Source organism: Gallinula chloropus (genome assembly GCF_964237585.1).
Source record: "Gallinula chloropus genome assembly, chromosome: 7".
In the NCBI taxonomy this organism is placed as follows: Eukaryota; Metazoa; Chordata; class Aves; order Gruiformes; family Rallidae; genus Gallinula; species Gallinula chloropus.
Window position 1 is genome coordinate 29,030,103 of NC_140092.1, and position 24,472 is coordinate 29,054,574.

At 42.2% G+C, this 24,472-nt stretch overlaps 1 protein-coding gene across 1 annotated transcript in view; it reads left to right on the forward strand.

Moving 5' to 3' along the window:
* SLC10A7 (solute carrier family 10 member 7) overlaps positions 1–24,472 on the forward strand; it is a gene marked incomplete at both ends in the record, with an annotated part of 124,456 nt that overhangs the window by 94,465 nt on the left and 5,519 nt on the right. The window contains 2 exons of the mRNA XM_084266942.1: positions 761–796; positions 14,899–14,982. Coding sequence (XP_084123068.1) covers positions 761–796; positions 14,899–14,982 — 120 coding nt within the window. The remainder of the gene's footprint in view (positions 1–760; positions 797–14,898; positions 14,983–24,472) is intronic.

Below are 24,472 nucleotides of genomic sequence, written 5' to 3' on the forward strand. Positions count from 1 at the left end.
GGGAATTGCTATTTGCAGCTATGAAAGTGATGCATGTCATGTTAACTCCCAACCCAAACAACTCATTTTAAGATTTCCTCTCATGAAACTTAAAATCCTCTCTTTTGTCCAATCATCAGCTTTAAACCTGCTCCTTGTCAGCGAAGACAACAAATCTTTTTGCTTGTGTCTGCCTGGGGGATGTGGAAAGCTGAGGTGGTCCTGTGTGATTAAATTAGATGAAAGACTTGCCTTCTACCAGTGAGACGCGAAGTCTAATCAAGTGAAATGAGTTTTGAGATCTCAGCCCCTCTCCTTGGGGAATATCAGTTTACATTACACAGTCACGACACCTAATTCATCACGGTTGATGCGGCTTTCGCTCAGAAGAGGACCTGGGACTGGGTAGCGTGGGACTTGATCACAAGTCACCCCCTAAGGAGGAGCGGCGGCTTAGGGAAGTTGAGATACAGCACAGTGAGGGGAGAGCTTTAATGTGTTTTCTAAAACAAATGGTCTGTGTTTCTGGATGTCAGATCTTTTAGAGTAATGAGGCTTTAGGTGCAAACTGGGGAAAGCTAGAGGTAAAAGAGGGGTGCTTTGTGCTGAGTGCAGTTTAGAAAAGCATCGGTGGACAGATGTTAAAAGAATGTCTGCAGTGAAAGACAAGGTTGTACTTTTTGTTACTTAATTTCTGTGATGTTCAATGTTGTTTCTGTATTTCCAAGGGAGTAAAGACTGTTCTTCCCTAACAGACTTGTTTGGTTTGTGTTTCTTCCAGGGCATCGTTATAACGCCACTTCTGCTTCTGCTTTTTGTAAGTATCTTGATCTGATGATGACTTTTTACTGGGTAATCTTACACCTATTTTACAGTGTATTTAAGATAAAAGTTTGGATGATGTTACAATGCCTAAATAACAAGGAAATTATTTTTTTTTCTGCTCTGTATTTGAAATAAGCTGCCTCCCAGAAACTTCATCAAAAACATGTCACAATGAATGCAAACACTACCTGTGCTTCAGTCAAAGTGGACCAAACCCTGTTCCTGAAGGATTACAAAACTATATGCTATTACAGGCAAGGAGGGGTGGTGACCTTATTAATGTTTGTAACTATGTAAAAAGTGAGAGTCAGGAGGAAGGAGCCAGGCTCTTCTCAGGGATGGCCAGAGACAGGTCAAGGGGCAGCGGGTGCAGCTGGAGCAGAGGGAGTTCCATGGGAACATAAGGAAGAACTTTCTCCCTGTGAGGGTGACAGAGCCCTGGGACAGGCTGCCCAGAGAGGCTGTGGAGTCTCCTTCTCTGGAGACATTCAAACCTGCCTGGATGTGTTCCTGTGGGATTTAGTCTGGGTGATCCTGCTCTGGCAGGGGGTTGGACTAGATGATCTTTTGAGGTCCCTTCCAACTCCTAAACGGTCTGTGATTCTGTGATTAGTCAGGCTGGGTTAACTACAAAAACTTGCCAAGTAAGATGGTCTTTCAGATTTCTCTGTGAGCTTTCACATGCAGGAGCTGGACAAGATCCTACTGATCCAAAATGGATGACAGGCCGGTTGAGAACGGGCTGTTTGCATAAACAGAGCCTTGCTCTTGGGCAGCTAAGCCCATGGGTACTTTTGTGGTTGAGGTTAGTGTGAGAGCAGCAACAGCAGCAAGACAAATTGCTGGAGCCCCTGAGTATCACCACAAGTGATGCTGCTTCACTCCTGTTAGTTCAAGATCTCTCTTTTCAAATCATTAGTCTACAGGCAGGGCCTTGGTTCCTTACAGCTCATGGTAAAATAAAAGGGAGGAGACCAAGTTTTATGTTTGTGTTTTATAAAGGTGCAGATAAGAGTCACTGCACAGTGAGGAGGCTTTAACAGGTGGGTGGTGCTTTAGCAAGTCCCTTCTCAGTTAGGAATTCTTGGTGCTTGAGGGTCTGCTGGCACAAATAGTGTGACGTGGTGTAAGTTACTGAGGACTGTGGCCTTGTGAAGAGCAGGGAAACGGGCTGAAGCTCGTCAAGCATTTCAGGAGAGGTATATACACATTGTCTTTTATCCTTAACCTTACTGACTGCATTGTATGAAAGCCAGCACCCTGGAAAGAGAGGTTAGTGTGAAGTCAGTCTGAAACGATGTGTAAGCAGCATGCAAGCAGCACACTGCCCATGGTAGGGGTGTAGTACACACAAGTACAGCAGCGTGTTCCAAGCTGGCATAAATGTTACTGTGAGAGTGGCTGTAGCAGCATCTGCTGCTGCTTCAGCACAGCTGTGTGGGAGGACTTATGGCTCCATCGGAAGAGGGGTGGCAAGCAGGGACAAGGTGATTGTCCCCTCTCTACTCTGCCCTCATGAGGCCCCAGCTGGAGTCCTGTGTCCAGGTTTGGGGGCCCAATACAAGAAAGGTGTGGAACTGTTGGAGAGGGTTCAGAGGAGCCATGGAGATGATCAGAGGGCTGGAGCAGCTCCCCTACGAAGAGAGGCTGAGGGAGCTGGGCTTGTTCAGCCTGGAGAAGAGAAAACTGTGGGGGGACCTCATTGCAGCCTTCCAGTCCCTGAAGGGAGCAGAGAGACAGGAGGGGAATCAACTTTTTAAAAGGGTAGAAAATGGCAGGACAAGGGGGAATGGATTGAATCTAAAGGAGGGAAGGTTTAAATTAGATATTAGGGGAAAGCTCTTTACAGAGAGATTGGTGAGGGGCTGGAACAGGCTGCCCAGAGAGGTGGTGGATGCCCCATCCCTGGAGGTGTCCAAGGCCAGGTTGGATGGGGCCCTGGGCAACCTTGTGTAGCTCCAGGCCTGGAGGTTGGTGGCCCTACCTGTGGCAGGGGATTGGAACTGTGCAATCCTTGGGGTCTCTTCCAACCAGACCGTTGTATGATTCTATGGTTCTGTGATTTTATTTAACAAACTGTAATTCATCTGATGTAGCTATAGTTTACACAAGAACTGCTTTCACCATGCTGTATATATTACACACCAGCAAAACTTTCTTGAGGTACTTGGAACCACAGGCTTACTGTAGTTTGAAAAAGATAGTGGTTCTAAGAACAAGAGTTGTTTTGTTGTTCTTGCAGTGAATGCATTGATCCAGGTGGGCTGCCTCCTTGTTTCCCTGTTGTCTTCCCTCCTGTATGGAACATGTTTCTCCCACAGGCACTCACCAGAGACCTGTGCCTTTCTTTCTAAGTGACTGAAACTTCAGCTCTCTTTCCTTTTTCTCACTGGCAGCTTTGCCCCAGCTATACCTCATCGAGTTTTGGCCAAAAGGGCTATTTTCTCTAGAAAATGAATGTTAAGGGATGATCTGCATATCTTTTCAAGCAAGATAAAATCTTTCCTTTGGTGACTTTATGGACAAGTAACATGATTGTTCCATAAATTGCTGTTTTCACTGTTATCTCTCAAAAGAGGGGACAAAACTCTGTGCAAGAACAGGAAGGTGAAACACATGCCTCTGTTCTTCCTACCAGCCCTGGAGACACTTGTATGAGAAGTGTGTAAAACACACATTTATTGTTTTGTGGTTTGTTACGTGACTGACTGCTGTTCTTCTCTGGGAAAGGACACACAGGAATTATTTTTTCATCAAAGTGATAAATAAACTAGTCTGGGGATAGGGATAGCTGCTTTTTTTGGTCACAAAACCCCAAACTTAAGGACTTCTCTTGGGGTATATATGTATTTAAGACTCCTTGAGATCTTTGCTGAGGACTTCATACATGACAAGCAGCTGTTGTGGTCAGCCCACCACTGCATCTTGCTGAGATGAGGTCTGCCTTCTCTGGAGGTTCAGTTTATTCACTGGCAGGTATTTAGGAGAGCAGACTAACCGTGCACTGTTCCTGCACACTGACCATCTGGGGCTTGGTCTCCCGAAACCTTTTTTTCTCTTGAACCTCTCTAATTTTCCTTTGCATTTCTGTGTTACTTCTGGGTTCCAAGCCCACAGTTTGCACACTTCTGTCTGCTTGTTTACAACCAATTGCTGTGTCATTTCATGTGCTGTGTAGTTACTGTGGAGTGAGAAACATGGAGCAGTAATTTCCCAGTTAGCTTTCCTGACCCATTCATTAGTTTAGTCGTGCAACTTAACCTTAGTGTGTAATTAATAAAGAGTGGAATTTTCAAGTTTCAGGATAAAACTCTCATTTACCTCAACAATAGCTGAGCTGGGCTTCTGAATACCATTCATGGACTTTTGAAGTCTCCATGCCTTCAGTGAATTTTAATTCCTGAATTTGGTACTCACAAGCATTAACTCCACCACCTCATACTACAGTAGTCTGTGTGCTATACTAGTCATCTATGTTAGTCTCCCTGTGTAGTGTGCATAAAATGCCCTTAGTGCTGCCAGAAACACAATATGTTGTTGCTTATTAGTTTGATTTTGTTATATAGCTTAACCTTTGGTAGTGGTATTGGTTAAATTTTGCCTGATAAGAATATATACCAGAGCAGTGTTCTGAACTGCCTCTTTTGTTCATAATTGCCAAGTAATGTAAACACAGATTGTTTAAACAACATAGGTAAAGGCATGCTGGGACTTGCATTGAATGCAAATAATTTATCATCTTAAATGAATGGTGTTGAAGGCAAGGTTGTCAGGTTTCTGGAAAGCGTGTTTCTGCTATGAAACTTCAGGTGTAATGCTTACTCAGAAGAGGGAAAAAAATAAAGGTGTTCTGAGAGGTTCTGATTGATTGATTAATTTAATGAAACCTTAAATACTGTGAACATAATTACCAGAGTTTATCCTTGTAAGGTTGCCTAGCTGACTTTAAAGAATAGCTGCCTTCATCGTGGTTACCTCTGATTTACATTTTACCTAACAAGAAGCTATTGAATCTGGCTTCCAGGTGTGTTAATCTGCAACATCATCCTGCTCACGTTAACCTTTATTGTTAACAGTTAATATGTTCTGTTCCCAACAATGATGTTATAAATGGGCCGTGTCCTGTGAACTGTATATAACTGGTTAGAGCTCACGCATGTGGTGAGCGGGAGGGTTGAAGCAAAAGCACTGTGAGATACATCAGTTTCAAGTTAACATGAGGCTATGCCCTTTAGGTTTCTTTGTGACATTCTGCAGTGTTTCATGAATTATATGTAGGAGGCTCTGTGCCAAAACATTCGGGAGGATGCTGTCCACCCTCCTCTTGTGATACACTTACCTGAAGCCAAAGGTGTAACATTGATTGATCATGAAATTTTTTAAAGCAGAGAAATAAGTTGTATTTTCTTAAAAGCAGTTGTGGGAAAAGAATGCTGCCAACTAGAAATTGGAGTGTAAATGAAGTTTTGCTTTTGGAAATAAGTGTATTGCTATCAATAAACAATGACTACAAATAGGTTAAGTAATGCCTGAGGAAGCTATTCACTTGGGTGCGACTGTTCACCTTTACTTATCATATCAGTTGTTCTCTATGTTCAGTTTAGTAAATTCCTTCAGCAATTATAACAGTTTATGACTTATAGTAACAGTTCATAATATGATTTCTTAAGCATGCTGCATCTGGGCACATTTGCATTACTAAAAGGCAGTTAAACAAAAGGTGTCGTCATACTGTGAAGATAATAGTGCTGTGATCTCTTTAATGACCTCGAGATGTCAGAACCTTTTTATGATGTCTCATGTGAAATACAGAACTTTAGAGCACTGTTCTCTGCAATGGTTGTAGCTCTATCATCTCACTTTTACATCCTTAGGTTGTCACTTTTGTCATGAAAAGCAGCGATGTGTATGAATGTAGGTTTGTTTTCATTGAGGGTTTTCATGTGCCTTTGTATTGCAGAGGATGGAGGGCAGCCTGATGCCTCAGCAATCTCATGTCTCTTGGATTTGCCCTGGAAGCAGAGTGGACATAGATGTTGTATTACCATGTAAGAGGATGGTGCAGTGTAACTGTAGTTCCTTTCTGGCTGCACTGGGATAGAGTTTGTCCTTAGTCAACTCAACTGTCCTTGCTCAGTTGAGCACATGGACTGGCAATCTCACAAGCAAGCTCCACAAGCTTATGATTCTGTTGATTTTATGTGGAATCAAAACACAAGCAACCAGTCATTTGCATGCCTGTTGGAACCAAATGTGATGCTGAAGGTTTTATGGCACACTGTCCCAGCTCTGCCACCTTCTTGGTATTGCCCTTCTGTTGGGTCTCAGTGCCTGACAGATGTGGTCCCTTCAGCTGTTGGAGGCACAGCTGGTTAGCTAGCAAAGGAACAGAAATTAAGGTGTGTGAATCTGTCTTTTTATTGAAAGCCATCAAAAAAATGTTAGAGATAAGAAATCTTTATGTACTTCATGTTCTTCAGAAGCATGCCTGCAAACCAGTTAACTTGGAATGCCCATGAGAATTCATGCCTATCCTTAAACATACACTGGGCAAAAACATCCATGTAATTGTCACACATTGCCCCCTGTTTGCTGTTTTGCCAAAGACATTTGTGTCAAAGAGGAATCTTCCTGAGGCTTTATCAGCTTGCTCCTCTTCTAGATTTATTCAGTGATCATTTTTCTGGTGCCCTCTCAAATTTCTGCACTTTATAGTAGGTATGTTTATGGTGGTGGTGAATTGGTGGTGCCATAAGTACTGGAAAGTAGCGCTGCTGAAATAATTCAGGAGTAGATGTGTGAAGAAAGTTCTGTGCAAGTATCACAGAGAAAACTGAAACAAAATGACTGGTGAACAAGGACGAGAGTTAAACTAGAAGCTGATTGAAATACTGATTTTTAGAAGTCCTCCCCTATAGTTACAACCATTGAAGTGAAACATTGTTTTAAAAGTTGTTCATGTACTTCCTACATTTTTGCCAAGTCTTCTCCAACTTTTTACACAGTGAGGGTGACAGAGCCCTGGGACAGGCTGCCCAGGGAGGTGGTGGAGTCTCCATCTCTGGAGACATTCAAGACCTGTCTGGATGCCTATCTGTGCAATATGAGCTGGGGAGCTGCTTTGGCAGGGGGGTGGGACCTGATGATCTCTCGAGGTCCCTTCCAACCCCTACAATTCTATGATATAAATATGTTTATAAATATGCAAAGGGTGAGAGTCAGGAGGAAGGAGCCGGGCTCTGCTCAGGGATGGCCAGAGACAGGACAAGGGGCAGCGGGTGCAGCTGCAGCAGAGGAAGTGCCATGGGAATATAAGGAGGAACTTTCTCCCTGTGAGGGTGACAGAGCCCTGGGACAGGCTGCCCAGAGAGGCTGTGGAGTCTCCTTCTCTGGAGACATTCAAACCCACCTGGATGTGTTCCTGTGGGATTTAGTCTGGGTGATGCTGCTCTGGCAGGGGGTTGGACTAGATGATCTTTCGAGGTCCCTTCCAACTCCTAACATTGCCATGTACTTCAGGTAAATCTTTTTATTAAAGGCACTGTTGTTGATTTATTTATTTATTTATTTTAAGCCAGGATTTCTTCATGCTGTGCCTTGTTTTTCCTCTCCGGTACGTGGTAAATGAGAGTTGATACCAGTCAAATGAATCATTAAATATGCAAATATATTAGTAGCTGGAAAGCCTTGGAAGTTCATAAGGAAGTTGTACCTAATGGATTTCACTAGTATGTGACAAAAGGCTGATTACAGGGAGGTGGGAAGGGTGGGGAAGCAGCATAGTGCATTAGCTGTTAGCAGATCAACTCATTCACATGGAAGATTTAAAACACATCATTATTTCTACCTGGTTATTTACCTCCCTGTATCCTCTCTCTTTAATCTTTGGGAAGACAAGATGCTCTGTCTGATCCAAACCCTTTACAGTTAAACAGAACTTTTTAATGACTGCCATGTAATATTTGCTTAATAATCTAATTACTTATTTCAAACTCACCTTTTATAGCTTTGATATATAAATCAGATACAAATAATACTCAGAAAATATCAGGGGCCCTTCTTCTTCCTGACACACATACAAAATATTGTTAATTGTAGAAGACACTAAAATACACAATGTTTCTTTGGAGGGCTTTCTTTTTGACTTGGTTTTGGTCCTGAAATTTTCATCTCTGCAGTGCCAAATACTCACTCAGTCCACCTCTTTTTCCATGCTATGCAGTTAACCTCAAATCTGAATGTGATCCAACTCAATGCTCCACCCTTACAATACTAGAAACTTGTGTCTCTGATGAACAGAAACCTCATTTTCAGGAAGTATTTGGGATAACAATGGGTGTTTTACCCATTTGTCCATAAGTCTCAGCTCTGCAAGGGTATTAATTATCTAACTTCCAGTTAGGTGCCTTTGAATCATACACTTGATCTCATCTCTTTGCATTCAGCCCTCAAGATCGTTGTACTGTGATAGAGTAGCTGTGGTGTATTTCAAATTAAAAATACTTGTGGGTTTGGTGGTCTTGGTGGTTTGGGTTTTTTGGGTTTGGTTTGGGGGATTTTTTTTTGTTTGTTTATTTGATTTTGGTTTGTTTGTTTTTATTTGCAGCTCTATAAAAGGCTTTAAAATAGATAAGTACATTTGTATTGGCTTGGTATTTAATGTGTTGTAGGGAAACCCAGAGCAGGGTTAATCCCTTTAAGATGGGATCCCTTTAAGAAGGGAGGCCCAAAGTACAGTCTCCTTGCCTCAGCCAGAAAAAAAAACCTAACAAAGACAAACCTTCATTTGACAGAGTTTCAGCTTTGCTTTTTTCCACACTTCTGATCATGAAATTTGGTTCTTTTAACTTTTGTTTTCCTTTGGAAACAAAGCTGGAGGGTATATGTAGACAGCTAGGTTGTGCAGTGTTTGTGCCAAACCAGCTCTGTGGCCGCAGAAGCATACAGAATATGCAAGAATATGCCAATTTATACCATAAAACCAGAGCAGCTCTTGTCTTTAGCAGAACTAGAGGCTTATGTCAGCCTTTTCATTGTTATTCTTAAAAATTAATTGCTAAAATCCATGACTTGCAAACTATGGAACGAGATCTCTTTCGTACCCTTAGTCCCTTGCTCTGAGGCAGGAGACATCGCGTGTGGTTTTTATAGGCAGAATGAAAAGCTGTTTTAAAATTTCAATACATTCTCTAGAAGCTCTGTTCTCAGTGATATACCTCCCCTTCCCTCCCCTGTCCTGCTGTTAGCACCCATTAGAGGTGGACAGTTTCAATACCCATGACTGTTGGTCAAGCAGTGGGAACTGGCATCTTTTACAGAGCTCCTCTGCCTTACAGAGATCTCTGAGCACTTTGCACGTGAATGCCTTTAAAGCTGTGGAGTAGGAAGAACATGCCAGTGACCTGCCAGCTCTGTGTAGACTGCTGGGAAATGTCACATAGCAGTGACTGCTGTAACTCTTCCAAACTCCGATCCGAAACGTAGAGCCAGGCTCTGTGGAACTCACAGGCGCCCGGCAGCATGGAGTACAGGGATACTTCCTACTTCCCAGAGCCTCAGCATGGTTACAGTTACTGCCCATTGCAGTGTGTTCACCACAAAGCATTTCCATTTGCCAAGTGCCTGGGCTGCTGAGGGCGACGTGCATGCTTTCCTGCCGCAGCGTAGCACGCCACGATGACTGGGTCAGGATAAGCCTTTTGGAAAGAGTTCAAAGCAAGGGAGGGCTTAGTTCAGCTGGTCACTTTTATTCATTGTCCTTCATTACTGAACTGGATCCTGTCCACATCTTTTCCAAAAGTACATCACCTTTCATGTCCTTTCTGTGATGGGACTGTCATCCAAAACAGGGGTTAGCACACAGGGTGGTCCAGACAAGCCATGGAAGCAGCTGAATCTGGGCTTGATGAGAGTAACCAAAAACCATGACAACACAGCAGTGAACAGACACATTAAAAAGACCTCAGGGTGAAAAAGCAAAACTAAAATTAAACCATTCACATGAGACTGCAGCCAGTGACCCACTGTCTCAGTTCTTCCCATTTTTAGCCCTGCCTTGCCACCTCAGGTGCGCTCAACAGATGGTGAGGCTGGGCTATGAGGATAGGCTGAAAGAACTGGGGCTGTTCAGCCTTGTGAAAAGAAGCCTGAGAGGTATTTGAAGTGTGGAACACAGGGTGAAATGGCCAGCCTCTTCTCAGTGATCTGTGAGGACAGGACAAGGGGCAATGGCACAGGAGTTTCCACACCAATATGTGGAAGAACTTCTTTAGGGTGAGGGTGACAGAGCCCTGGGACAGGCTGCCCAGAGAGTGTGGAGTCTCCTTCTCTGGAGAGATTCAAGACCCATCTGGATGCCTCCCTGTGCGACCTGTCCTAGGGACCCTGCTTTGGCAGGGGATTGGACCCGATGATCTCTGGAGGTCCCTTCCAACCCCTACGATTCTGATTCTGAAGCTGCCTGATGGTGTATGAAGAGCACAAAGACGCAACCTGAAGAGACAGTTAATTGCAGGAGAGCACTGGAAGAGTAAGGCCCCAAAGGACAGCTGCCTCCAAAGGGGACGCAATATGTGCAGCATGCGTGGCGCTGGGTTATAATGTGGTGTGACTGGTAGGAGGTGGGTTTCTGCTGAGCCAGTGGCAGTTGTAGACATGGGTATCACTGTGGTGATACCCGCCTGGTTGGCCAGAAGGATACAAACAGAGCATATGGTCTTGGGGGCACCATCTAGGCTGGGAAGTGGGATTGTGTCTTGGTTTCATGCAAGGAATGTGTCTTTTGGTTGGTTGGTTGGTTTTTTTCCTTCTGCTTCTACCAGAACCAGTTAAATATAGTCTATCAATTAAGGATAAGGCAATGTTTCTACCACAAGCTCATAAAGAAGCCCACTAAATAATTTGTCAGGAGTTTTTTAAAATAGGTAATCTCTGGAGAAGAAAGGTCTAGGACTAAATTAGCAAGAATGCTGCAGGTCAGGCTTGAAGTACTGTATGTTGGCAGGATTGTTTGGAAAGATTTGCCTGGAGTTCTCTTTCATTACAGCCCTATCCAGCAAACACTTGCAAATGGTGCAGTTCCTGCTCATCTGAGTGGTCCTTCTGAAATAACTCAGATTATTTAAGGGAAAGGTGCCTTTCTATAAGCAAGGTTTTTTCAGCCTCTTTTTTAAATGACGAGTCTATTCAAGCAAACTTATTAATAAACCTTTGATTGAAAAGCTGCTATCCAGAATAGCACGTAATAATCAATTTACAAAATCCAATCTCTGTTTAAAAAATGGTCTAAAATAAGCACAGACAATATGGTGGCCTGAAAATTTCTGATAACTTTTTGATAAGACAGTGCATTTAATTTCCAATCAGGTTATTTTTACAGCTATAAATCAGCATGTTGTTTTTACAGTACTACTTCTGTGTGTTTGCCTGTGAAGAAAGGGTGATTTTTAGGCCTGGGGATTATTAAAACAAGGAGAGCAGTCAAATACAATCAGATGTTTTAGTGTAATGCTAGTATTGGGGCAGTGCAAAAAACCCCTGTTTCATGACAGCAAGTAGAGCACAGAACTTAGCTTGATCCCACTAAAACCTGAGAAAAATCTTATTTATTCATTCAGACAGAATATTTGCATTTGTAAATGTGCAGGAAAGTTTGATTAATGTCATATCAAGCTTTTTGCTTCCTCTGTTCCTCTGTTCTCAGTTCTCTTTCTCAAAATGCATGTGATGATCATACCCAAGTTCACAGGAAGGCTGGAGCACAGGCAGTGTCTGAGAGTCTGTGGGATGCTTGGGTTTGTGAGCCTGATGAGTTTGCACACTACAGATGTTGAGGCAGTCCTGGTCAAATGATGCATTTGTAATCTGTGGGTCCTCCAGCAGTTGTGATTCCTCATGGTTAACTGCTGCATGTCCGGATTCTGGATTAAAAGGGCCTTTTTTCTCTGTGTGCTGAAAAGTTGCTGCCTTCTCTTTGCCTTTTGGGGTCTTTTTCTGGGAATAAGTTTGAGATTAAGATAGCACAGGAATTTATAGGTGTTGTCTAACAGATTCTGATTTAAAAAACCCAGTCCTCTGAACTTATTATCTTATTATATACAGAAAGGAAACAAAGTTCAGAAGTTTGAAGGAGTAACATCACAGGTAGGACCGGGAAGTCTAATACTGTAGCAGTGTGTGAAGGGGGACAGAGCCCAGCAGACACCTGAGCCTCTGTGCCCAGGTGTGGTAAGGCAGAGTGTTAGGACCCTGGACTGACCCAAGGGAGAGAGCTCCACGCTATTCTGTAGAGGGTGATGAAAGCACTGGGGACTGACAGAAGAATATGAACCTCAACTACACAACTGAAACAGGATCAAAAATAGCGTGGTCATAGGATCATGCAGGAGAGGGGTCATCATAGAAGCAGAAAAAGTTGCATTTTTTACAAAAAGGAGATACCCCACCCCCAAACCAGATGTAGTTGAAGAACTCATTTCCTTTGGGCAAAAGAGGGTTAATGAATCATTCATTTTGACATTTTGGAATGTGGATTTCTCATTTGTTTAAAATATAGCCAGGGTGATACAGTTACCTGAAATACCTCATCCAGGTGACAGTGAGATGAGCCTTAATGGGTGGGGTGAAGTTGTCAAGGTAAAGACCCATGCCCTGATATAGACGATTATTTCTTCAGATAAAATAACTTTACTATTTCTAGGTAAATTGGTTGAGCATCTCAGCAAAGTACCTGTAATTCAGTTACTCATTATGTAAAAAACCCAAACCAAATCCAACAAACGAACAAAAAACCCCCCAAACCCCACACCCAAACCAAAACACATCTTTATATATACCAAGTGCTTCAGAATCCACAACAGCTTGAAGTAATACTTAAAAATCTGGCAAGAATGTTGCTTGCTGTTTGAATTGCTGCCTTTTTCAGAAGGGTGTTACGTTGTTGAACAGTTTTTTCATCCCTGATTTAGAAATCCACTGGGCTTAAAACTCTGGAGCAGTGAGAGAAGTCCCTCCAGTGCTTTTATAAAAATGCACAAGAGCTGCTGCCAAGGTGCCACAGTTTTGTGAAGGCAGGCAGAGGGTCCTGGCATGCAGACTGCTGGGGTAGATTCACTCCTCTGTGACCCAGGCGGATTTTAAAGTTTAAAAATCTTCACTTTCACTTGAAGAAGCTTCCTTGAACACACAGTAAGTAATGCTTTTAGCTCCTCGGCACGTAGCAAAAAAATAAGTCCAAATACAGTTTGAAAAACTACAAACCTTTTAAAATTTCAGAAGCTCCTTATGAGAATTAAAACAAGGAGATCATGAGTGGTATGATGGAGCTTTCTGCTCCACTTTCTGTAAGGAATCATGCAGAGAGCCCATCTCCCTTGGGAGTGGAGTAGAAGCACTGCTTGACTTCAGCTACTTTTGGGTGATCTGAATCTTCCCCTGCAAGCCCTAACTTCTCCCTCTTGCCTCCATGGGAAACTTAGGCTCCTTAATCTTGGTGCTTTCACTTCCACCTTACTTGCAGACCAAAAGTTACAGTGATGATGATTATCTTCAGGTCCCCTCCAACCACCTTCTGTGCCCACGCTGTTAGAAGCGGAGGTGATGGGGATGAGATGCCATCATCTTACCCGGTGTTGCCAGTTAAGGTAACGCACAGGAAACAGCCATATCCCAGGTGTTCCACCCAAGGCTCTCACCCTCTGTATTCAGACACACAAAAGTGGTGGGGTATGTTTTAAAAAAGAGTAGATTTGATTTGGCCCCACACTCTTAAAGCCTAAGCTAGCTAAGCACCACCCAAAGCCCCGTGATTTCCTACCATCAGAAGTTCACAGAATCACAAGGTTGGTTGACCTTTGAGATTGTCAGGTCCAACCACTCCTGTCCTATGCTAAACCATATCCCTAAGTACCTCATTCCATTTCATGCTGTTTTCCAGTTTGGAACTTCTAAAGAATCTGGGTTTTGTGCCAAACCCATTTTTATGGCCTTATGTTGATTTTTTGGGGGTGGAGTTATAGGAAGTGATTAGATTGTATGATCCCTTTGTCTATCATGCCTGCAGGTAGCTTAGAAAGGAAGAGAAGTCAAAAGTATAGTGCAGTCTAAGTGTAATTTAAGAGAATGACACTTGTGAGAGTGTTTCAGGAATTCAGTGTTGTTTACATGGAGCTGGAAAGTTTCTAAACTCTCATGGTTTTGAGGGTCTTTAAAGGGAAGTGCAAAACAGATAACATGGATATGGGAAATCCTCACTGAGAAGCAAGAAGTTGTCTGAGGAAGCTCTGACAATGCTATTTCAGTTCTCTTACTATATAGTTATATATTCTTAATGCATATTCTACTGCTGTTAAAGGCATGCTAAATGAAACTTTTCAGTGACCTACCATGAAACAAGTTCACTCAGTGTATAAAAAACAGGGAACTTCTTTCTGAAGTAGGCTGCAAAAATCCCACCAACTTTGCTTGGTTCATCTTTTCTACCCATGTCCTTAAAAGCCAAAACTTTCAGTATATACAGGTGTAATTAAGAGATCACCTACATGAAGACTAAGCCTGTCACTGGTTAGTTGTCTTAATGAAAGAATAGTTATATGTTTTCAATAGATCTCTTCTTTAACATTGGTGAAACAAACCATATGAATGCCTTCACATTATTATCGTTGTTGTTGTTATTATTAATATTACTGCTTTTATTTTATTGAAGTAACTGTGCTTTTTTTTTATACTTGATATTTATATAAACAGTAACCTCTTAGGAAGATTCACTGCCTGCCTTTTTAGACTATCATCCTACAAATGCTTCTATGATTTACTTTGTATTTATGTGTAGCAGGGTTTCAGTTAAATGAATATTGATGGAACTGTTACCTTAGGTTATAAAATAATCAACCAGAGATTGTTTTAGTTTTGTTATTGTGGGATACAGAATGCTTTATGGTGACTCACCAGTTAAACACACGTGTGTGTACTTCCAGGTTTGTGCACATACTTTAAAGTTTTTATGCATAAAATGAAATTTATGTTAACATGTGATACTTGTGTATGGAATTTGCAGAAAAAGTGCAATATTAATGGTGTATTTTTATTTTTTTTTAGCTTGGATCATCCTCCTCTGTGCCTTTTACATCTATATTCTCGCAACTGTTTATGACTGTTGTAGTCCCCCTTATTATTGGACAGGTATGTCTTTTAAATATACATTCTTATTTTAAAAAATAAGATAAAGAGAACTATCTTAAAGACAGACTGGCAGCCTGGTAAGCAGCCACATAGGAACAGCCTCAGGACAGTGAAGTCTAATATCAGAGAGAAGATGCTACAGTGCTCCCCGGAGCCACATTGATCTTTGTTGAGATTGAGCATCTGTCCCTCACTACCACCAACATACGCTACTGCACATCGAGAGGGGAGTTTGTGAACATAAAGGGGGAAAAATGGCAGCCCAGACTGTGAGAAATTCCAGCTCCATACAAATGAGCTTTGAGAATACTATATAGTCCTTTTGTCACACACCCTTTGCCTGCATGATGGAGGAAGTTCTCCCTGTGTAGCAACTACTACTAACTACTGGAATAAAATATAATATCTGCATTAAAATACACTTCTAAGGGCTAAGCAACCACAAGTTAAGAAATAATACAGTGAAGGCTGCTGGACCCATTTTGCATATGCTTTACAAGGGCTTTAATTGCACAATTGCAAACTGTTCTTTCTGCATGACCTCTCCATCTTGTTACACTGGATGGAGGGTATTCATGGAAGGAGCAGCTGTTCAGTGTTTCACTTCATACTCACTGTTCATATTGAAGCACAGGGCCTTTTATGGCATGTGATTCAAAACTTCCACTGAATGTAAAGATACTAATTGCAGTATATGATTTTCTGTTATGCTTGTCTGTGTGGTATCTTTTTTTTTTTTCCCAAATACTATTTTTCCCTCTCTTGTCGTGGTGGGAGATTGAAATATTAAGGTCAAAAGTTGCTAGAAGTGCCCACTGTTCACAGACACCGAACCCAAAAGCCTAATTCTTACATACTTGTAATTACTTGTTGTTCCCAGGCATTCAGAATGCATTAAGGGGATATCAGTGGGGTTTGCAGCTCATTCCCAGGGGATACCAGTGCTGATTCTAGCATCTAGTTTAACTCCTTTCAGCTGGAACTTCCTGAATTTTGTGAGCCTAAACCAGACTTTGCAACAGAAGGGTGGTTAAAATGTAGGGAAATGGAAATGGAGGCTGTAAAGGAGCACCCTAGATGAGGCTAAGCCTAGCTGTCATTGCCCATGCTATGTGGAACAGTCAATTGGACTGTAATTGCATGTTTCAAAATTGGCACCTACTGTAACTTACCAAAGTTAACCCAGTGAAGTTTCCTTCTTATGTAGTCTCTTTAGAAAGACCATATAAGCCCATTAAAGTCTAATAAGATGATGAGCATGGTAAACATGGCAATAGCCACCAGCATCAGTACTTGTATAAACTGGGTGCAACGATACCATGTGGAATATGGACATCACCTCTGTGTCCCTGAAAGCTGTTGAATTGCTCACGTGCTTAGAACGTCCTTATGAGTTAGGATCACAAAGGGTTGCTGATGAACCTACCTGTTTATCACATTCTTTTCTCACCAAAATGAAATTAAGTCTCCACCAAAAGTGGATGAGCAAAAGTACTTGAATCCGCTGGTACTGAAAGGTCCAAAAATCTGGAAGTTATTTGTTAAAAGCCTCAGCTGGAAATTTCTAGTTAACAAGTAGCACAGCAGCAGATCTAGCAGTAAAGTAACCTATACTGATGGAGTATCAGCAATCTGTACTGCAATATGGTAAATCTGAAGGTGATGGTAGATTGCTAGACAAAGTGATTGTGAAATATCAAGAGGACTTTCATCTGTATGTATAACAGCAGGTTACTTTGGAAAGGTGTTACAAAGAATTGCTACGTGAGCTAAGTGATGGAGTTAGGGGGTGCTTATTTTTTTGGCTGCACCGAGTAGTAAAACTAAGTAATGTGAATTAAACAGTGAACAAATGAAGTAAGTGCTCTGAGTTGTCCAAGATCAGAAATGTGATGAAACTTAACTGAGAACAGATGTGATTTTGGAGTTCTGGTAAAGACTGAAAGAGAAAAAAAAAAAAAGGAGAATCCTAAAGCCTGTGTAACTCAACCACAAATTTATTTAAGAGAGTGTTTTTTTTTATAGATATACTTCAACACAATGGTTCTCCTTTAAAAGTGTTTGAAACAGTTTCTGGAAATGACTGATCAACAGAAAAAGCTTACATTTCTCTAAACATAAAGACTTTGTTTCTAAAACTGTTGCACTGGATTATTTCTGTTTGGAGGATATGGAAGACAGGAAATGCTAAGGATAGCTACAGCTCAAAAATACAAAGTGTAGTTTACACTGTTGTCTTGATTAGGTGGAATTGTACAGAGGTAAACCAACCTGCCCAGATGGGAATAAAGCCATTTTTGAAGGTGGATATTCAGAAATAAAAAGCAATAATCAGGGGAAAACAATGACCAAGAAAATGATGATGCCAATAGATACAGTGATAGGTCTGCTTGACTTTCCAGAGGTGACATGGATCGTCTCCCAGCTATTTCATGCCCACTATGTCAATTCCTTACCATGCACAGTCATAGTGTTCAGCAGAAAAGGCTGTGGAAGAATGCCTGGGAAACTTGCCTGTTAGCAATGAGCTGGGGAAAAAAAAACGAGTATGGAACCTGCCTGCTTGGAGGATTTGCTTCTCTTCAGCCTCCCTAACTCAGCTGTGATAACAGAGGCTTTAAACTCAATCTACAGCAGTGCAAAACAGAGAAGGTTTCTTAAAGGATGCATTCTCCAAGGGCTTTATTTTCCTTTAAAAAAAATAAAGCTCGCCTCTGGGAAAACCTGTGTTGCCTAAACGCTCGTTTCCTGAGCTGCTGCAGAGCTGGCTCTTTGAGCAGCCCCTGGGATATAAGCAAAGCAGATGAGAAGGTGCCTTAGATTTGATTTTGTTTGGGGTGTTTTGTTTGCTTTCATGGCGAAACGTATCAAGAGTTTTGGTTGCTTGGCTGACGTGTCAGAATTTGTAACTCTGGCTGGGAGAGAGAAGTCACAATAGTGTAATCACTTATTTTCTTACTGCTTCTTGAACGGCTTTTCAGCCGTTGACAGGAGTCAGACAGGCTTTTCTAGCCACCAACAATGACATGCATGAGGGGCTGCAGGTACAGGCTCTGCTCTGGTGGTGGCTGAGATTTCTTGAGGTAACTGAAGGAACTGTTAAGGGAAGAGGAAGGTATCAGGGTATCAGAGGTATCCGTAAGGCACCGAGTCGTACATCAACAGTTGCTGATGGGTGGCCTTCAGGAAGGAGAACTGCTCTCCTCTTTGTCAGAGATGTGCAGGTTGTCTAAACCTACAAAAAAAAGTTGTAGGCTGTCCCCTCTGTGCCTCCAGATCCCTGTTGCTAATTAGCAGTGTGATGCTACTCAAATCAGTACTGAGAGCGTAATACCCCAGTTGTATCTATAGAGTAACAGGTAAGACCTCTCTGACAGCGGAGGGCTTGAAAAGAGGCGTAATCCACAGCATTTTACAAAGATCTAATGTTCTCTGAGCCTCGTAGGTCTGTGGGGTGTAAGAGTCTGTTATTTGTGCACCACCCTTGCATACCTCTAAGGGGAATCTGAGAATACTTGTTATACCATAAACACAGCAATAGATATTTCCTGGGAAAGGGGTTTGAATTTGCTTTGGCAGCTTGGAGTTCTGATTTATTATTTGTTTTCCCTGATGAACTCCATTGCAACTCCTGACCTGGTGTGTGATTTTTCCTAAAATAATTGTTTCCTTGTGTAGACCTTGGTAATACCAGCAAAATGTGAGGTTTTGAGAACTGTCTGGCAATTTCTTCACGACCAGTTGTGAGGTTTGGCTGAAGACTGTTGTTTCCTTCCTTATTTTTTTTTATTCTTCCAAAGTGACAGATAACAGGGAGAGTGAAAGCCTCCACAATATTTCCTTCCCCCTTTTCGTAGACTTTCTCCATTCTCTCCACCTAAGTGCTTATGACAGACTTTTATTTTATGTTTTATATTAAAGAGCGATTTATGATTAAATGTTAATGAAATAGAATTTTCACTGTGCTTTCATTATATTCTACTAGTTTGAACATTTTTCAAAGCAGCACACCAAAACCCACTGTTTTCTATGAATAAATAATAAAAAGCTTGTCTGTACATTATCATTCATGCATTCTCTAGTTGCCCCATTGGTGATTTGTCTGCCAGCGTAAAGTGGGCACTTCACATTAAACAGACCTTAACTAAAGCTAAAATTAATCTTACGATTCTAAGTAGTTCTTCTTCCCAAATCTATAAAATTAAGCCAGTTGTACAGAAATCCTTGCTGAATCTGGCCACACACACACACATACAAAAACCCCCTCAATGTCCTACAAGCAAAGGATTTTAAATGCCTTCTGCATGGTTGCCCAAGATGTTCCAGAGGAGCCCTTTCAGCATTTGGGAGGTGTGCTCATAAACACAGCTCTAAAAGGGTGCTACGTTGTGATACAGCTTGTCGCTGAAATGGAAACCAAAACCCTCCGTGATGGATTTATTTTTAAAGAATAAGGTATTGAAAAGGAAAGGTCGGTGGCAGTTGCTGGGGAATAGGTGGTACTCTTCACCTGAGCCTGAGGTTGGCGTGTGGTGGGTGGGTGGAGGGGTTAACAGTTAAAGAAACTTATAAAAAGGGGAGAGTGTCACATCCTTTGGTTGCTGTAAGTTACATCCACGAGGAAGCAGTCCTACTTTCTCTGGGGTCCAGGGGGAGCTGCAGAGAGGAGGAGCGGTGCCCTGGGAGACAGGCGCTCCTGGAAGCTTGTCACAGAAAACTGAGGTGGCAGTTAAACAGCCTTCTGACTGCTCGCTCCCTGCTGAGGCTCGGCTGGAGGAGGGGACGGGGCTCCCTCTCCACAGACGTACAAACCGCAGAGAGCTGGTGTGGCCGTGCCATACCTGTTTGTAGCGCTTGGTTGTGAATTACCCCCAAATAGGAGAGTTCATTTTCACAGGGACCTCCTGTGGGTTTTAGAAACCTTGTTTTGAAGGTGTGTATGTGTCCTCACACCGCCCCTCGGGAGTAAACTGACTGGTGTAATGCATGAGAGAGCTGGTAGGAGAGTTAGGTGACCTGTGGAAAGAAAAGAGGATATTAGTAAAAAACACATTGGGTTCTTTTTCCTCCCAGATTGCAGAAATGGTTTGGGGGTTGGTTTTTTCCCCATCCCAGCTTCAGAAAAGAAATACTAGATACTCCATAAAATTAGTATAGATTTGACGTCTGTTGATGTTGCAAAAGGTCTAGAAAGGTGGGTGAAGCAGTGCAAAGCTTGGGACTTCATGGCAGTGCAGAGGAACAAGTGAGGATGCTTTCACACTGGTATGGCCCCTAAAGAATTTCCAGGACAGGGTCTGGCTACAGTGATAGGAGCTCTGCCTCGGAAAAGGGTCTATGCATTTGAACTGCGATGCAGACCTTGGATATATGGAGGGGGGCTGTGCTATAGACATCCTTGAACGATGCTCTATCTTATTTATGTCGCTTCTACAACCCACATAATCTCCCTTCTGTTCCAGTATCTGATTCTTTGGATTGGTTTTCAGTTGCTGTCATCTTAGTTCACTTTTTTCCCAGCTTTTCCCCATTTTATGTCTTCCAGACTTCGCTGAAGTAGCTCCTAGTATTCCAAGCCAGCCTTCTTTCTTGGTTTGCCATCACTATATAGGAAGAGATATTGAGAAGTTGCTGAACTGTTGCAAATATCTAGCCTAACTCAGAGCTTTTTGAAAGAAAAATTTGCATCACAGAGTTCATTGCAAAGGTCTAAAGGCATTGGTAGCAATAATAGTTAAGAATGAGTTGGGAATCTTACCTTAAAAGACAAAGTAAATAAGGTAACTGCTGCATTTGGGTATAGTGATAATCCAGGACGGTTTCAGCTTGTTTCCTTGTGTGCTTCAATGCAAGGAAAAAGTGACTTGTGTTTGTTTGTTGAAATGGTAAAGCCCTGGGTATTTTGTCTGGGTATTTAGAAGTAGAAGCCATACACAATAAAGAAAAAGGGCAGAAATGCAGTAAAAGTGTTGTATGTTCTGCTAAAGATTGAGTGAGTCCCACTGAGTTGATAAAATCTGTTTTGTGTAACGATGTAAATACCAAGAGATAATTTGTGTGTAGAATGGGAATGTGTAAAGTGACTTCAAAACCATTTTCCCTGTTTGGTTTTGTGGTGGGCTTTTTGTTGTTTTGTTTTGTTTGGTTTTGTTTTTTTTACTTCATGGGTTTAAAAAAAAAACGAGTTGAAGATCTGGATAATTTTTAAAAGCTGTACTGTATTACAAATGTCAGAAATCATTCCATCCCATACATGTGTGCGTGGGGAAGCTCCTTGCCCTATTTAATTCAATTAATAATGGAACGTTAATGAATTACATTGTTTATTTCATTTTTTAATCTTGTGTGTCCTTGCACTCGAGCAGGCAGGTGGAAACTGTCTAGGTGTATTTTACTGACACGTTTCTCTGGGCACACAGTGGGACTGTGACAAAGGTGCCATTAGATAAATGAATTGTTTTTAGATACCATATCTTCTGATGCTTCCACATTGGATCTTCTCACAGATGAGCATTATTTACCTGCTTTCCTGGAAGAGCAGATCCTGTTTCTTTGTAGAAGGGTTGTTAAGTGAATTAAGCACCTGAGTGGTTTAAGCCCATTTGCTGGTGTTGAGACAGGGAGGTTATGGCAGGATACGGAGCAGCCTGGAGGAAAAATACTCTGCATGTAACCGTTGTGGTAGGAGAACTGAATTGAAATGGGGACACTACTGTTAATTCATGTGTAATTATATTCCTTTGTTGTTAAAAATTAAATCCTGGACAAGAGGAAACTGAGCCTGGAACTGCATTTTGAAGCAGATTTGAGCTGATGCCTTTCCACAGACCTTTGGAGATTGCCAGGAAGCAGTCATCAGGAGGCAGTTGCCTGATGGACAGGTTTATGTTCTTTTATCCTCTAACTTTTCTGTGAGTTTACCAGCATCTTTCATCATGCAGGTTATTTATAAAATATCCCCTGCTACAAAGTTTTGCTTTTCTTCCTAACTTCCCTCCGCGAAACCACAGTTTGAGGGGAGGATTCACCACGCACACTGTTCTTTCATGTGCAGCCTCCAGGTCAGTTGTCAGGAATTCCCTGCTCTTAGAGGCTGGCATTTAAATCTGCACAAAAATCTGTGGTTCATTGTGCTTGAGGGGATCACTCTCACAGGGCCAGAGGCCCCAGTGCCTTCCTGACAGAAGAAGGACGAAGACGAGGACTCTGCAGGAGTCTTGGCAAGGATACGGGCTGCGTGGCCTCTGTACCTTGAGATTTGTGCCTTAAAAAACTGTGCATGTGTTCACTGCAACATGATAGTGTCCTGCAGCATTGCTCCCTGTAAAGTATGTTTCTAAATGGATTTGTTTCACATAATGATGATTCTACCAACACAGAATCATAGAATCCCCTGGGTTGGAAGAGACCCGTTAGATCATTGAGTCCAACCACGGCCTAACGCTGACTAGTCCACCTCTAGATCATGTCCTTAAGCACTTCATCTTTTAAAGACCTCCAGGGATGGTGATTCCCCCACCTCCCTGGGCAGCCTGTTCCAATGTCTGACAACCCTTTCAGTAAAGAAATTCTTTGGGATATTTAACCTAAATCTCCCCTGCTTCAATTTCAAGCCATTCCCTCTTGTCCTATTGCTTGTCACCTGAGAGAAGAGACCAACCCCAACATCTCTGCCTCCTTCTTCCCAGCCCCCTGCCCAAACCCATTCCTTTTAACTAAAATTTTTCATGTGAGGAGTTCTCTTATGCCAGGGATTGTGGCATTATTGCATCTGAAGAATATCCACCCCCCTCTTTCTGCTCTTTTCCATCAGTGTGCTGTTCTGATGCACGTATTTTGGATGTTGGTTGTTCGTATTTCTACCCCAGGCTGTAAATTCATTTTTTCACAGGAGTATCTGTTCAGACATTTTCTCAACTGCTTGTTTCTCCAGTGCTTGTCCCTCCCTTGTCCTCTTGTGTACTGGTGCATACTTCAAAGCACTGTGCTTTGCTGTCTCACCAAAGAAGTGGCATGCTGGCACGGTGCCGGAGTTTGGTGTAACGTTCCCATCCTATGCTAAACCATATCCCTAAGTACCTGATCTACCCATCTTTTAAATGCATCCAGGGAAGGTGACTCAATCCTCTCCCTGGGCAGCCTGTTCCACATCCCAACAGCTCTTTCAGTGAAGAATTTTATCCCAACATCTGATCTGACCCTGCCCTGGTGCAGCTTAAGGCCATTTCCCCTTGTCCCACCTCCTGTCCTCTACAACCTCCTTTCAGGTAACTGTAGGCAGTGATAAGGTCTCCCCTCAGCCTCCTCTTCTCCAGGCTGAACACCCCCAGCTCCCTCAGCTGCTTCTCAAAGGATTTGCCCTCCAGCCCCTTCCCCAGCCTGGTTGCCCTTCTCTGGACTTGCTCGAGGACCTTGATGTCCTTCTTATGGTGAGGAGCCCAGAACTGGACCCAGCACTCGAGGTGCAGCCTCACCTCCTCCTGAGTACAGGGGCACAATTACCTCCTGGTGACCTACTGGTCACCCTAGTTTTGATACAAGCCAGGATGCCATTGGCTTTCCTGGCCACCTGAGCACGCTACTGGCTCATATTCAGCAGTATGCCTGTGAGGTTCTTCATTTAATATTTCAATCTGCTTATGACTTTTTAACCTATGAGACATCCTGTTAGAGAATGCTGGCACCGCGGCACAACAAGGTACAGGCTGGCTCTGTGCCCAATTGCATGTTGTCCTTACTGTATTTGTGGGATTTATCATTATTTCACTACAAACCTTTGCAAGATTTTTTTAAGTCCTGTGTGAACCCTGAGAAGCTGTAGAATTAGGTTAAGAATTAAAGGGCTTTCAAAGCATCCTTGTCCTGACACAACTCCGCGGGGCATGAATAAGTAACAAATGGATTGTTTTTTAGTCAAAATGAATCAGCTGACACAAAGCTTTCCTGTGAAAATCTAGCTGAGTTTTTACAGATACCTGTAGGGTTGTATTTCTCCTCTCAAGTTGTACAAGAATTCATGCTACCTTGAATCAATGATCATAGGCTGAATCAACCTCTGAACCAGAGATTTTCTTGGACCTTGTGAGAAGATCAGAATATGTGGGATTCTGTGTTTGAGAGGATGTATTTAGTCTGTGTTTTTACAGTATCCATTTAGCCTGACACTGGCTTGATTAGATGATTTCCTGAAGCCACAATTTAGTTCTTTGGGGTCCAACTATGACAGGTTTCTTTATAAATACTATGTGCAGCAAGAAGCCATGCTGCTATTTATGGTTGTTGATTCAAAATAATTCCAGATTAGATAAAGAAGATACTAACTGATTAAAGATATTGAACAAATACTGCTTGCAGTTTCATTTTAAACGTTTTTCCTTTCTTCTGTCTGTTGGCCCATGATAAATATCTTTATAAAATTATTATTCTCATGTATGCCGTAATTATACCTTGTACCAACACAAGGTTATAATTTTCCTAATAAATACACCTG